The 15,505-nt window shown below is 41.3% G+C and overlaps 1 protein-coding gene across 1 annotated transcript; it reads left to right on the top strand.

Annotated features, from left to right (window-relative positions):
- The first annotated feature begins 4,024 nt into the window (after positions 1 to 4,024).
- Positions 4,025 to 14,400, top strand: LOC310636127 (E3 ubiquitin-protein ligase TRIM39-like). The gene is made up of 7 exons (XM_083355667.1): positions 4,025 to 4,711; positions 5,785 to 5,880; positions 6,453 to 6,683; positions 9,173 to 9,195; positions 10,406 to 10,524; positions 11,701 to 11,733; positions 12,969 to 14,400. The coding sequence occupies exons 1-7, from the start codon at positions 4,298 to 4,300 to the stop codon at positions 13,478 to 13,480; spliced, it is 1,428 nt and encodes a 475-aa protein (XP_083211793.1). The 5' UTR covers positions 4,025 to 4,297; the 3' UTR covers positions 13,481 to 14,400.
- Positions 14,401 to 15,505: the final 1,105 nt, after the last annotated feature.

The raw sequence follows: 15,505 nt of genomic DNA, 5'->3' as shown, positions 1-15,505 counted from the left end.
TTGCATGTAAGCAATCTCCTGTATATTTAGCGTGAGGCATAAATAATTTCCCAATATAAGGCACCTAAAAAAGCTGCTTGCACATAAACAAAATTGTGTGTAAAATGATTACAAAGTATCACTACTAATATCAATATAAAGTGGTTACAAAATTACATTACTAATATCAAGCTTAAGTATAATAAAATCATAAACATAATAAAATCCCTTCAGTTGGAAAAGACAGCCGGGGAAACCAGACCTCAGTGACCCTTTCGGGGTTAGCGCTCCATGACAATCTTTCTTGTCACAGTTGTTAAGTGAATCACCACAGTTGTTAAGTTAGTCACATGGTTGGTAAGTGAATCCGGCCTCCCCATTGACTTTGTTTGTCAGAAGGTCACCAAAGGTGGTCACATGACCCCGGGAGACTGTAACTGTCATAAATATGAACCAATTGCCAAGGGACTGAATTTTGATCAAGTAATCAAGGGGATGCCGCAATGGTGAAAATCTGTCATAAGACGCTTTGTAATGTCTCCATACATTTCAAACAAGAAATGTTAAAATGCTTATTTATTTTGACTTCCACAGACCCCAAATTGAGAGCCATTGATCTAGCAGACTCTCAAAGGGATGGGGATTATAGCAAGGGTGTCCCAAGGCAGGTCAACCACATCAAGATGGCAGCCAGACCCGCCTTCTACCCATATGTAAACAAGGGGCGGGGCTTCCATCCCTGAGCCCTCTAGGATAGTTCTTGCTTTGCAGCATCTCCCTGCTTCTGGGCAGCAGGGCCTTGGAAAGAGGGGTTTGTGAGAATCCATGGGGAGATGGGATTGGCTAGCAATGGGAAGGATCCTCCCCTTTTTGTGGGGGGAAATGGAAATGGAAAGGAGGGAAGGAGGAAATGTGGGTGGAGGTATAGGGAAGGAGAGGCCAAAAGTGAATTTTAGAGGAAGCTGTGCAGAGTGTTTGTCTTGGGAAGTTAGTCCTGCAAGGTTGAAGGACTCGACACCCAGCCTTTGCCAACCCATAGCAACTCTAAACAAACCTAGTTTGCTTTGCCCAGCCAAACTCAGTTCAGATAAGGTTACCTGGGCTTGTAAGCAAGGTTTCAATAGAGGAAAAGATCTGTTGACCTGAATGGGAGGTACAAGCTGAGGGGTTTTCAGGGCCTGCAATCAATTTAATCCTGTCTTCAAGTGCAACACACCCATTTGTTTGTGACATTTTTGTGCCAATAAAGAACCACTGCTATGGGCGTCAGGTTCAGAGATTAGGACAGTATCATTTGTGGGTTATTTTTATTTACTCTGGCTATAGATAGATTATGGTTGTTGTGGATTTCATGGCTTTTATGGCAGTAAAACAAAATAGTAATTTTAAGTGTTGGAAGTTTTCATTTGTAATTTTGATGGTGCTTAAACTGTGCCTTGGTTGGGGGAGGTGCATTTTAAAGATGTTTTCTTTCTTTGTACTGAGATCCATCTCTTTGCATGGATGTTTTTAATAGTAGTAATAATCTGATCTAATGATGATAATAACAATTCCTTGAAATGAAATAAACTCTCTTACAGGCCCATCTACAAATCACTGAATGGGGTTGCAGAAGTACAAAAAAATAAACTTCTCCATTGAGTCGAGTTTGAATCCTGGTGATATCACGGACATGTTCAAGCATTTTTCTTGATGCATGATGGTGGTTTGCCATGGTCTTTATCTGATAAGAAACTTATTTAAAGTTTCTTTTATTTATAGCTACAGGTCCAAGAATGCTAATCGAACATTTTCATCAGATAAATGGAGACAAAGAAGAGGAAATAAAAATAAACCACCAGGCTAAATTCAAAGATAGCGCTTTTGAATGTTGATCACAACCGAACAGAAATTAATTGCTTTTATGTAGATTGTGATGAATTGATCTAATAAAAATAATCCTATTTTCAGTCCATCCCGAACACTCAGGTACAGAATTATTAGCTCAGAGTCAATTAGTGGAAAAAAGGATGCTACAGCAAAATAGACAGAAATGTTTTCAGTTATTTTATTAGCTAGAATAGGGACTTTAAAAATTGGATAATGGGATATTGTTATACAGTACTTCCCTTTAACACACTAGATGATAAAATGTTACACCCTCCTAGTTCGAAAGTTTTACTAAAACAAATATATGAGATATTAAAAAGAGATTTAGATATGTTCTGTAAATTAGAATTCTAAAGTTTCCAGGCCCTAAATCTGTTTAATAGTACTACAGTAGCCTCAGTCATATTAGCCTTCCTTCCATCCTTCCATCCTTCCTTCCTTCCTTCCTTCCTTCCTTCCTTCCTTCCTTCCTTCCTTCCTTCCTTCCACACAGAAAGGTCTTCACCTGGGGCCAAAATGAGGCCACTGTGGGTGCCAATTGAGGTTCTTTGGGAAGGGCATTCCATAAATGAGGTGCCACAACTGAAAAGGCAAGATAAAGGAAGGGGCTTGGGAGTTCCCATGTTCCCTTGGGGACCCTGTTGTGACTAAGAACGCTCCCCCAAAATCTTTTGAACAAAGGGCCTATAAGATGTTCTCCACCCACCAGATTCCCCCCACCCCATGGATGCTCCTGTCCTAGGTTGGCCTGAGAGTACTAATTACTCTTTCTAACTATCTTTAGCCTTAAGGAACCTCATTGGTCTAGCTTGAAGATTTCCATCCAGCAAATGATCCCATTCCACATTCTACATATTCCATACTCTGTAAAGTCGTCTTCTGCTTCTCCCTTCTGTAGTGACCCAGGCTGCCTTCCTCCTGATTGGCTGGCTGGGAAGGGGACAGTCCAGGCAGGTTTTCCTCAGTCAGATATTCCTATTATCTCTGAGACATCCTATCATTTGCAGCATTTGATTTGGGATTTGATCAAGGATTACTCCCAGTCTGTTTCATTCCAAGTTTACTCCACCCCGTCCCATAAAGATTTCAGTTTTCAAAAAGAATTTTCCCCTTTAACAAGCTGGTTGGATAAATAATAATTAATGGATGTTTCCTTAGCCCCATTTTGTTAAAATATCTTTTCCCTTAGCAGGATGCTTGGATGAATAACTGATGTGAGGAAGCACCCCAAGAATGTTTGTTTTCCCCAGTTTTAAAAAACTCCCCCGCCCTTTAACAGAATGCTGGTGTAGGAAGAAAATCTGGTCCGGATTTCAGCAGTGAAAGAAAAAAAAATGCTGGTGCTACCTGAAGAGGAAAGTTTATTTCCAAGAGCCCATGGAAGATAGACTACAAAATATGAAATATTATAGCAACATCTATATTATTCTAAATTAATTTAATTGGTTTTCCTTGTTCATTTTTTAACATTCTTATTAATCCAGAAAAAGAGCTGATTAAATCAAGCGATGATTGAATCTTTTTTTTTTAATCCCATTTATATCCCGCCCTTCTCCGAAGACTCAGGGCGGCTTACAATCTAAGAAGTACAAATCAATGTGCTTAGCAATAGCCTTCATTCTATGTATATGTCTGCTTATTAGGGCTTTTGCCCCCCCCCCCCACAAGTGGCATTATTACAAAGTCAGCTTCTTGCCCCCAATAATCTGGGTCCTCATTTTACCTACCTGGGAAGGATGGAAGGCTGAGTCAACCTTGAGCCTGGTGGGACTCGAACCTGCACTAATTGCAGGCAGCTGGTGTTACTTAAGGAGGCATTAGCCCACTGCTCCACCAAGGCTGTTTTCCTCTATAATTAAGTTTATCTAATGAAAATTAAGTTTTGTGTGTTTGCTTTTTTGTTTTTATAATTTAAAAGATGTATTTAATTAATTATCATGTTTGCTTGTGAATTTAAAAGTTTTCCTTTTTATTATGGCTTGTCGGCTTTCCCCCCCCCCCTCCTCTCTTAATGAGGCTCCTGCCAGCTGTTAAAAACTTTATTAGAGCTTAGGTTAGTCATTATTTCTTATACAACAGTTCTAATACATTTTATACAGATTTATAGATCCTTCTCACACTGGGATCAATCGTCATTGATCGGGGCTCCGTCCCATGGATGTTTGCTTCTCCCCAGTTTTTAAAACCATTTCCCCTTTGACGAAGTGATTGGGCCAATAATAATTGATCAGGAGTCCGTCCCGTGGATGTTTGCTTCTCTCCAATTTGTTTTTTTTTAAAAAAAAAAATACTGTATTTCTCCTTTAAGAAGCCAGCGAAGCTGACCGCAACAGCAATAGTCCTTCGTTTCGATTTCCCGTCTGGGCACAGCCCAAAGCCGGTCATCTGATTCCCAAGAAGAGGTGCGAAATTAAGTTTCTCTTTCCTTGTCCCGGCGTTGGAGACGGTGATGGCGGCCGCAGCGTCCATGCAGGATTTGCTGGAAGAAGCCACCTGCTCCATTTGCTTGGAGTATTTCCAGGACCCCGTGCTCATCCCGGAGTGCGGCCACAACTTCTGCCGGGGCTGCCTGACCCGTAGTTGGGGGACGTCGGAATCGGACGCTTCCTGCCCCCAATGCAGACAGACCTTCGGGCCCCGCAACGTCCTGCCCAACAGGCAGCTGGCGCGGGTGCTGGAAGTGGCCAGGCGATGCGAAGGTCCTTTGGGCGAGGAAGGAGGGAGCTTTTGCCCGAAGCACCGGGAACCCTTCAAGCTGTTTTGTAAGGATCACGAGACGCTCATCTGCGTGGTCTGCGACCGATCCAAAGAGCACAGGGGCCACTCGGTGATCCCGGCGGAGGAGGCTTTCCAGGAGTACCAGGTAGGAGTCAGCCAGGAGGAATCCCTGCGGAGGGTTATCCAGCGTTAGCACTGGCAACCCTAGGACCCGTTTTCTTGCTTCCTTCTGCTTTATCCCACTCCCTTGCCTCTGTGCCTGCATTTTTTTTTAAGACTGGTGTACCGACTTACATTAATTGAGTGGCTGTTGACAGTTGCAACAGAACTGAAAAAAATTTGACTTATGACCATTTTTTTCACACTTACGACCATTGGAGCATCCCTGTGGTCACCGATAAAAATTTGGATTCTTGGCAACTGGCATGTAGTTATGATGGCTGCAGTGTCTCAGGGTCATGTGATCACCTTTCCCATAAGCAAAGTCAATGGGGAAGGCAGATTTGCTGTGACTAATTTAACAACTCTAGTGGTTCAGTTAACAACTGTAGCAAGAAAGATTGAAAAATGGGACAAAACTTCACTTAAATCAGGGGTCCCCAACCCCTGGGGTGTGGTCAGTTTGAAACCAGGCCATGGGAGAGGTGGTGCGCGCATGCACAGATCCATTCATGCGTGAGGAGCATGCACACCTGCCAAATGTAGCTCTTCACACACACAAACGCACACCCGCATGCATACACCCTGCAGAAAGGTTGGGACAGCTGAATTAATCCCTTGCTTATCAACAGAAATTGCCTGTAGGGAGAAATAAACACCCTTTGCCAGCTCACTTTCCACATTTGCTACAGAGTAGAGCAAGTTCACCATCGAGACCTCCAAAGTCTTGAGTGCAGATCCTGAAAAACAGTCCTGGTGGGTCAGGCCGAAGCCATCTCAGCCCAAGCTTTTGTTTCTCAGTGATGCTTCTCGCATGACTGGAACCAGGAAACTTAGAACAATTCGTTTAGTGACTATTCAAAGTTACAACGGCAATGAAAAAAGTGTCTTACAACCGTTTTTTACATTTACGACCGTTGCTGCATCCCTGTGGTCACATGATCAAAATTTGGACACTTGGCAACTGCCATGTATCTATGATGGTGGCATATATTTTCTAACTAGGTGTTCCCTCAGATGTAACTCAAAAAACCCTCAAAACTTGTATTTTCTCTTCAGGTCAAGGTTGGGGATTGCCTGAAGGCTCAGAAGAAGGAGAAAGAAAAAATAGCTAAGTGCAAAACAGACACAGAGCAAAGAGTTCAGAAGATGCTTGTAAGTATTGATCCAACCATGAGGAGCTTCTGAGATAATAGGAAGGAGAACACAGTCTGCCATCTTTAATAATAGGCAGCCTGTTTGTAAGTACAAGTTCTGACTTAAATAAAATGCAAGTTAAAGACAGTGTTAGGACACAGAACCTGTTCTTAAGCTGGGGATTGGGAGGTCAATATTGGTTGTATGAGTCACAGTTGTGTTAAGGGCACCTATGAGCCATGTTTTATACACTGGGTTTGGTTTGTTTAATACATTAATGCAAACCATATTTCATCGTATTGAAAAAAATGTGAAATCAAACACTTTTTTGGCTACATTTTTGGAATCTGATTGCCAAGGAAATTTTCACGAGACAACATTTAAACTGCAGCCTTTTTTGGTTTCTAGAAACCTTTCCCCCTGTGTTTGTTGATGTCAAAATGGTTTTTTTTTCTCCCTAGGAAATTCTCCCATCTCATTTCAGGACTCTTCAGGGAATCAGTTTAAATATTATAATAATAAAAATAAATGTAATTAAGTAAAAATAAAATAAAAATATGCCTTTTGCTCTTTTTGCCTTCTTGTTCTAGGACCACATCGAAAAAGAGAAAAAAAATATAGTGGCTGAATTCAGAAAACTACAACTCTGGTTAGAAGGACAGGAGAAGCTTCTGTTGGCTAGAATGGAAGAAACGGAGAAGGATATTATGACAATAAAGGAGAAGGATTTGGCCAAGCACATGGAGGAACTGTGCTCTCTTGACGATCTCATCCAGGAAACAGAGGAGAAGCAGCACCAGCCAGCCAGCAAACTCTTAGAGGTCAGGCAGGAAATTGAAATCATAGAATCATAAGGCTGGAAGGGACCTTGGAGGTTTTATAGGTTGGTGACCTCTGTTCTAGTCCAATCCTCTGCCCAAGGCAGGAGTCCTTATACCATTCCGAACAAATGGTTGTCCAATCTATTATTGGAAGCCTCCAGTGATGGAGCACCCAGAACGGCAGGCCATTCCACTGATTAATCGTTCTCATTGTCAGGAAATTTTTCCTTATATCTAAGCTGGATTTTCTTCTGATGAGCTTCCAGCTGTTGCTTCTTGTCCTGCCCTCAGGAGCTACAGAGTGTAAATTGATGCCCTTTTCCCTGTGACAGCCCTTCAAGTATTGGAAGATGGCTGTTGTGTATCCCCTCAGCCTTGTCTTTGTTGTTGTTGTTGTTAGCTGTGAAGTCGTGTCCGACCCATCGCGACCCTATGGACAACGTTCCTCCAGGCTTTCCTGTCCTCTACCATCTTCTGGAGTCCATTTAAGCTCACGCCTACTGCTTCAGTGACTCCATCCAGCCACCTCATTCTCTGTCGTCCCCTTCTTCTATTGCCCTCAATCTTTCCCAGCATTAGGCTCTTCTCCAGTGAGTCCTTCCTTCTCATTAGGTGGCCAAAGTATTTGAGTTTTAGCTTCAGGATCTGGCCTTCTAAAGAGCAGTCAGGGTTGATCTCTAGGACTGACCGGTTTGATCGCCTTGCAGTCCAGGGGACTCGTTTGTCTTTGTTAGGCTAAGTATACAGAGTTCCCTTAGCCATTCATTGAATGGTTTGGCTTCAGAGCCTTTATCATCTTTGTTGCTCCTCTCTGCATTCTTTATAGGGCCTCAGCATCCTTTTTTGAATCCTGGTGTACCAATGATGAAGTGGAGTAGACTGCTTTAGCCTCACCACAGAAACCTCTTTTTGACTCTTTCCTTTTTTTGATAAATTTTATTGAAATTATAATAGTGAAATGTACAAATGAAAGTAAAGAAAGGCAAATGGAGAGGCATAAGAATGGGAAAGAAGTGTAGGAGAAAGGTGAAAGAAAAAAAAACATTGACTTCAGCACAGTAAAATACAAAATAAAATTACAGCCTCAACTTTTTACATTTACATATTTAGAAATTATTAGCCATGTCTATAAAAACAAATTAATAAGCAAAATCAAGCATGAGGAGTTACTTTTTTTTCTATCTTGAGCATAAAGTCCAAAAGCAGTTTCCAAGTAGAAACAAATTAAAGCTGTCATTTTTTTTTCATTTTTTCTAGCTCCATCACTTTTTCCCTCCATTCTTCTGTTGTGGAGATTGATATATCTTTCCATTTCCGTGCAAGTAGGACTCTGGCTGCACTTGAGATGTACAAAGTTCAAAATCTTTTTTCAGCTCCTTATTTTATTTTTTTGACTCTTTCTATGGAAACCTAGAAAGTATGAAGGCTAGAGGTGGTCCTTAACTTATGGCCACAATTGGGCCTGAAATTTCTGTTGCTAAGCAAAACAGTTGTTAAGTGAATTTTGCCCCATTTTTACAACCTTTCTTGCCCCTGTTGTTAAGTGAATCACTGCAGTTGCTAAGTTAGTAGTACATTTGTTAAGTGAATCTGGCTTCTCCATTGACTTTGCTTGTCAGAAGGTCCCAAAAGGTGATCACATGACCCCTGGGACACTGCAGTTATAAATATGAATCAGTTGCCAAGAGGCTGAATTTTTATCATGTGACCATGATAACGGTCTTAAATGTGAAAAACGGTCTTAAATGCAACGGTCTTAAATGTGAAAAATGGTCATAAGTTGGGTTTTTTTTCATTGTCGTTGTAACTTTCAACGCTCACTAAATGAACTGTTGAAATTCAAGGTTTACCTGTAATGGCTAATATTAGGGATACATAGTGTAATTCAGAAAAAGCAGGCAATCTGAAAAGCAAGAATTCAAAGTTCTAGTCACTTGTCTCTATATTTGTCATGATTTTAAGAGTGCCTGCTTAGGGTTCCTATCCCCTGTTAGGGGATGGGGTGATGGGTGTTCTTTGTAGGGTCTCCCCTCCCCTTAATGTCCAGGGCAAGGAGAACCCCAACACTGATGTCCTTTTACAATGTTACAACCACTTGGATTTTCCAAAGTGCCTCGATTCTGGAAGCATTAATGCAAGGCATTTCTGTATTCTATTGATGCACTATTTTATTTTTCAATTATGTATTATTATTTATTTAGTTTTATATATAATAAATATTATAATCTGTATAAACTGTGTTGGATTCAACCGAGGTAAAATTTTTGTAAGACAAGGAAATAAAAATAATACCTCTCTTAAAAGGGGTGAACGGCTGGAGAAAAAAGAGCAATGGGATTTCTTTTTAAGAAAAATGGAAGTAGTTTTTATATATCAGTTTGTATCTGGTTGTCCAGAGGTTTCACGTTTGTTTTTTTTATAAATTTAAGAATTTAACTTTCTGCATAGGAAATGGCTCCTTTCAGTGCTTTGTCTCTTCTTTTCTTTAGGACATTGGAAGCATCTTGAAGAAGTAAGTCAATCTTACCAGTACTTCAAGGTACTGGTAATGGTGTTCAAGGCCCTACATGGCATGGGTCCGGAGTACCTCAGGGATCACCTGCTGCCGGCATCAACTTCCCTCCGCCCTGTGCGCTCCCACAGAGAGGGCCTCCTCAGGGTGCCACCGGTCAGAGAATGTCGTCTGGTGGCCCCCAAGGGGGAGGTCCTTCTCTGTGGGTGCCCCGGATTTATGGAATTGGTTGCCGGTCGAGCTCCGGATGGCGCCCGACCTTCGCTCCTTCCGACACGATCTGAAGATGCACTTATTTGAACAAGCCGGCCTGGCCTGATGGGGGGATGGGTTTGGGATTTTATTGTTGTTTTTTAATATATGTATTTACTGTTTTAGTTTGGGCATTGTATTTAATTCTTTTTTAACTTTTGTATTTTTGTATTTTTATATACTTGCCCTGTTCACCGCCCTGAGTCCTTTGGGAGAAGGGCGGTATATAAATAAAATTATTATTATTATTATTATTATTATTATTATTATTATTATTATTATTATTATTATTATTATTATTATTATTAATCTGCCCTCCTCTTTACAGTCTCAGAGACTGTAACAGTCCTCCAACAGTTTTCCTTTTCTGGAAAGTTCTGTTTGTATTTTGCAGTAATTTCATTTAAAGATAGCGTACTGTATTTTAGGGCTTTTTAGACATTTTCTCAGACAACCTCAGCACAATATACTTAGCAATATTTGCTATGATCAGTTATTAGGGCTGATTGCACAGTCATCCAGATGTTTAGATTGAATTTGGCATTTTTATCCACCTATTGAGTCCTTCCCAAGAAGAGACAGATGTTTAATGGTTTTAAAGGTATCATTGTTGGATGTAATGCAACTATCATGCATACATGCCAAGCACCCAAATTGTGATTACAGGGACACTGTGATAGGTGTTAAGAGTGAAAATGGTTTTAAATCATTTTTTTTGAGAGCTGTTGTAACTGGTTGTGAATGAATAGTCCCAAATTGAAGGTAACTGCATTTGTCTCCATTAAATTTCATTGCATTACCTTTAAACTATCAGTTTGAATGTTACATCCATCTTCTAGATTGCTTACCTATCTCACTCATATTAGTAATTAGTCAGCAGTCATTTTGTAAGATACAATCCATTTTTTTGGCCAAGAGATTCACAAGAATTTTCAAGAATGTTTTTTCATCTTGCCAGATACCATGCCAAGAAAACATATGAGGATCCAGTGGATTTACTTGTAGAGCGGCAGTGGACAATCTGGGATTGCAGTGATATCACTGTGCTTCTGAATAGCGCCATGAAAAAATTGAGAGGTAAAAAACAGCCACTGGGGTTTTACGCTGGATGACATTTTGATCCCAGAGAATCCAAGAGAGATTCTGGGTCAGTGTCACACGGATCAAGGAGGGATCGGTGTCAGGATCAGTAGAGGAGACGCCTTCATTTCTCTGGGGAAAGGCCTTGTGTCTTGGCACTAGGAGAACAGGAGCTTTCTGCTTTCTCTTATTAAAGAGGTGTGTGACCTAAAAATGGGAACCATTAGCTAGTGATATTTGACCCATTACAGGTAGTCCTCGACTTACAACAGTTCCTTTAGTGACTGTTCAATGTTCGAAAAAAGTCATGTGATCGCCTGTTGTGACATTCTGACAAGCAAAGTCAGTGGGGAAGCCAGATTCACTTAACAAATGTACTACTAACTTAGCAACTGCAGTGATTCACTTAACAACAGGGGCAAGAAAGGTTGTAAAAATGGGGCAAAACTCACTTAACAAATTTTTCACTTAGCAACATAAGTTCTGGGCTCAGTTGTGGTCGTATGTCGAAGGCTACCTATATTGTTTATTTCCCAGATCCATATGCACTGACCACTGGGGAAGCAGTATATACTTCCACTAAATGCAATGGAATATATAGAGGTAGTCCTTCACTTACAACCACAGTTGTGCCCAAAATTTCATTTGCTAAGCAAAGCGGTTATTAAGTGAATCATGCCCCCTTTAATGACCTTTTTTGCCATGGTTGATAAGCTAATCTGGCTTCTCCCATTGACTTTGCTTGTCAGAAGTTCCCTAGGAAGGTTGCAAGATCAGTTTGAACGTTTGAATGTTACGACAGTCACAAAGCCCTGGGATGCTGCAACCCTTGTAAATACACGCCGGTTGCCAAGTGCTCGAATTTTGATCTGTAGTGGTCATACGTCTGAGAACTGGTCGTAGGTCACTTTCTTGAGTGCCGCTGTAACTTTGAACAGTCACTAGATGAGTGGTTGTAAGTTGAGGACTACCTATATATGGAATATATAGTAGAACATATTTATATCTGGTAGAATATATACAGCCACCAATGACATCCTGGCTTGTGGCTTTCGTTATTCCTTATTTCCTGATTTGACTCCAAGGAAAGCAAACCAAGGTATCTCTGGGTAGGTCCTTCTGTCACTCCATTTCCAGTGATGAGATGCTGAATCCCTCCTTTTTCTTCCCCAGATACTCTGGAAAGTGGACTTCAACTCCAGGAAGGTAAATACGAGTTATAAGAATCTCTTATATCGCTTGCTATTTTAAGCTCCGATGCTAGTAGTTTTAAGAGAAGCAAAATAGAGTAACAAAAAAGAAAAGTGTAGGATTAGATACCTTAAAGACAGTAAACTTTAATGATTTTATGATTTATGACCTGTTACTTGCTGTTTATATGTTCATTGTGAGCTTATGTAGCACAAACAGGTTCCTTGTGTGTCTGATCACATTTGGCCAATAAAGAATTCTATTCTATTCTATTCTATTCTATTCTATTCTATTCTATTCTATTCTATTCTATTCTATTCTATTCTATTCTATTCTATTCTATTCTATTCTATTCTATTCTATTCTATTCTATTCTATTCTATTCTATTCCATTCCATTCCATTCCATTCCATTCCATTCCATTCCATCCCATCCCATCCCATCCCATCCCATCCCATCCCATCCCATCCCATCCCATTCTATTCTATTCTATAAAATTGAAGTTGGTCTTGGTGTAGAATGTAATATCTGGAAAAATGGGAAAATATGGGCTGGGACTGAATGGAACATAAACTTTCGACCAAGCTAATAACATCCTGTTGATTTTACTGCCTGACTATAAATTGGTGAGACACCAGGTCTTTGGGAGCAGAGAAATTAGGACTTTGGAGTGAAAGCAAATAGCAAAGTTGGAGCACTAGGCTCATCAAAGTTATGAAAGCAGAGCAAGATCCTCCCCTATTGTACATTCCTGTGATATTCTGATGCTCGTAGAGAAAAGGGCAAAGGTTCCTGACACTCCATCCCAAGTTACCTCTGGGGGATCCTTCTGACTCTGCCAGTTCACTATTGAAACATGGCAGCCTCTTGCTCTGCCTGATCTTCTGTATTAAAGCTCCAGGTAGAGTCCCTGTTCCCACCTTGGCCCTCCCAGGAACTCACTGAAGGCAAAGCCAAACAATCTTCACTGCCAACCCCATTATTGTCATCTGCAAGGTGGAAGCTAAAGAGAGTGATGTGCAGGGTTGCTAGAAGGGGGTGAAGCACTATGAAGGGTTGGAAGGACTAGGCAATGCGGAGGTGTTGTTTCAAAAAGCAGTGACTCTTCCAGTCCTGGAGGGAGTGTTGGAAGCTGAACTCTTTTCAGAGTAGAGGCCTTAAGGTTGATAACTTGGGTGTCAAGACACAAACCAAGCCTGCAGCTGAAGCTCTTGTTCTTCTTCCTTCCTTCCTTCCCTTCCCCCATACAGTGAACGTACGTCTGAATCCACGGACAGCCGATCCTGGCCTCCTTGTCATCTCCAAGGATCAGAAAAGCATCAAAAGAGTTGAGCCAGACAAACTAATATATCCTGACCCAAACCGCAAGAGTTTTCTATTTAATCCTTATGTCCTTGGCTGTCAGAGGTTCTCAACAGGGAGACATTTCTGGGAAGTTACTGTAGGAGATACCACAGGATGGAGTGTAGGGGTTGCCAAGAAGCCGTTGAAAGAAACACATTTTGATACGAAGACCAGCCAATGGGTGTTTAGGAAATGGGGAGAGAAATACCTGGTTAGCTCTCCATCATTCTCTGAATTTGTCCTGACTGAGAAGCCCACGAGGATCCGCATCTCTCTCAACTGTGAAATGGGACAAGTGAGCTTTTTTGATGGCAGAACTGCAGCTCTGCTGTATGCCCTCTCGGATGCTTCCTTGGTTGGAGAGACCCTTCTGCCCCTTTTCTCTTTGGATAATGGTGCCTGCATGACACTCCCCTAAAAGAGGGGACATCTATAGACAAAACTTTGGAAAATCCCTATTTGCTGAGCAGCTTTTTGCTACTACACCTTCCTTTAGTGTTCTATGCCACACCGAGTTGCTTGCAGTTGTGTAGCCTTGGAAATGGAAAGAATGGGTCAGTCAATCAGTCTAAAAAATGAGGTGTCCAATTGAAGCTTTACAGGTTTTAGGGTCATGGGTTCGGGTGTATCAATATTAAAAATACCTTATCTTACAGCTAAACCCATAAATCATGGGTTTTAGATGTCTGTCACAGCTCTCCTTCCCATTTATGTATCATGCTTGTTTCTTTAATGTTTAGTTGCAGTCAGTGATTCTGTAGGTTCCCATAATTCAATATATTCTGTTTTCTTTCCCTGATTATTTTTCCTTTCTGCTTTTTTTCTGTTTCTTTTAAAATATACACAATAATCATAATCCCAACAAACCTTAGCAGGGCTTCAGCAAATATCAGACTCCATGTAAAATTTACAGCATCATAGGATGTGTGTGTGTGTGTGTGTGTGTGTGTGTGTGTGTGTGTTTACAAATCCCAGTATTGCTTCTATCTTTTTATACTTACCTAAGTGATCTTCAGGGATGCGGTGGCTCAGTGGGTTAGGACGCTGAGGTTGATCAGAAGGTCAACAGTTTGGCGGGTTGAATCCCGAGTGCTGCATAACAGAGTGAGCCCCTGTTACTTGTCCCAGATTCTGCCAGCCTAGCAGTTCGAAAGCACGTAAAAATGCAAGTAGAAAAACAGGGACTGCTACGGTGGGAAGGTAACAGCGTTCCGTGCGCCGGCCACATGTCCACGGAGATGTCCTCGGATTACTGATTGTAATTTTATAGGTGTCTCATGGATTGTAGTTCCTTCCTTTGCTATTTTATGTCAGTCAATTTATTTTTATCTCATTTTATTCTGCCAATATGAGATCTTATTTCTATTTTAGAGTGGTGTTATTAATTTTATTGTCAACTGTCCGATTTGGCACATTTCAACAAAAGGAACTCCCAGCTCTTTAAAACTACGTAGAGTAAAACTTTACTGAAAGATCTATCTAGGCACAGCAGAAGCAAAGTCAGTTCACATAGATAAAAACCCCTTTCCCTCCCCGGGCCACCCACAGTTCATAGTTCACCAACTGAATTCAGTTCTTTTGTTTTGGGAAATCAGGCCTGTGTCATCTTAGCATATCTCATAACCTGACCTTGGTGAATAATGTCTCACCGGCAACAGCAAACTCCTATGCATTCCCCACCCTAGGAAGTCACCAATCCCCCTCCTGTTTCTGTATGGCAGAACACGAGCCAAAATGAAGTGCAGGAAATGATGGAGACAAGTCAGTTTTGGGTTAGTTAGCATCAACACCAGATGGATTCGTAGCTGGCTGACAGGCCGTACTCAGCGTGTGGTCCTCAATGGAACCGCATCTACATAGAAGGAAGTGTGTAGTGGGGTGCCCCAGGGCTCTGTTCTGGGCCCAGTGTTCTTCAATATCTTCATTAACGATTTGGATGAGGGGATAGATGGGGAACTCATCAAATTTGCAGACGACACCAAGCTGGCAGGAATAGCCAATACTGCAGAAGATAGGCATAAAATAAAGGAGGATCTGGACAGACTTGAACACCGGCCGCTAACTAACAAAATGAAATTCAATGGTGAAAAAAGTAAGGTTCTACATTTAGGCAGGAAAAATCAAATGCACAGATATAGTATAGGTGGTACCTTGCTCAATAGTAGTAACTGTGAGGGATCTCGGAGTCCTAGTAGACAATCACTTCAATATGGGCCAGCAGTGTGCTGCAGCTGCCAAAAAAGTCAACACAGTGCTAGGCTGCATTAACAGAGGGATAGAATCAAGATCAAGTGAAGTACTAATACCACTTTACAATGCTTTCGTAAGGCCACACCTGGAATACTGCATCCAGTTTTGGTCACCACGATGTACAAAAGATGTTGAGACTCTAGAAAGGGTACAGAGAAGAGCAACAAAGATGATTGGGGGACTGGAGGCTAAA

This window comes from Vipera ursinii (genome assembly GCF_947247035.1).
Source record: "Vipera ursinii genome assembly, chromosome: 2".
NCBI classification, from domain to species: Eukaryota; Metazoa; Chordata; class Lepidosauria; order Squamata; family Viperidae; genus Vipera; species Vipera ursinii.
The sequence above is the reverse complement of the archived record's forward strand: the minus strand, read 5'-3'. Positions and strand labels throughout refer to the sequence as shown.

Coding starts and splice junctions, on each gene's coding strand:
- LOC310636127 (XM_083355667.1), top strand. CDS start 4,298: ATGGCGGCCGCAGCGTCCATGCAGGATTTGCTGGAAGAAGCCACCTGC. Junction 4,712..5,784: donor AGGCTTTCCAGGAGTACCAG/GTAGGAGTCAGC, acceptor TTTTCTCTTCAG/GTCAAGGTTGGGGATTGCCT. Junction 9,196..10,405: donor ATTGGAAGCATCTTGAAGAA/GTAAGTCAATCT, acceptor TCATCTTGCCAG/ATACCATGCCAAGAAAACAT.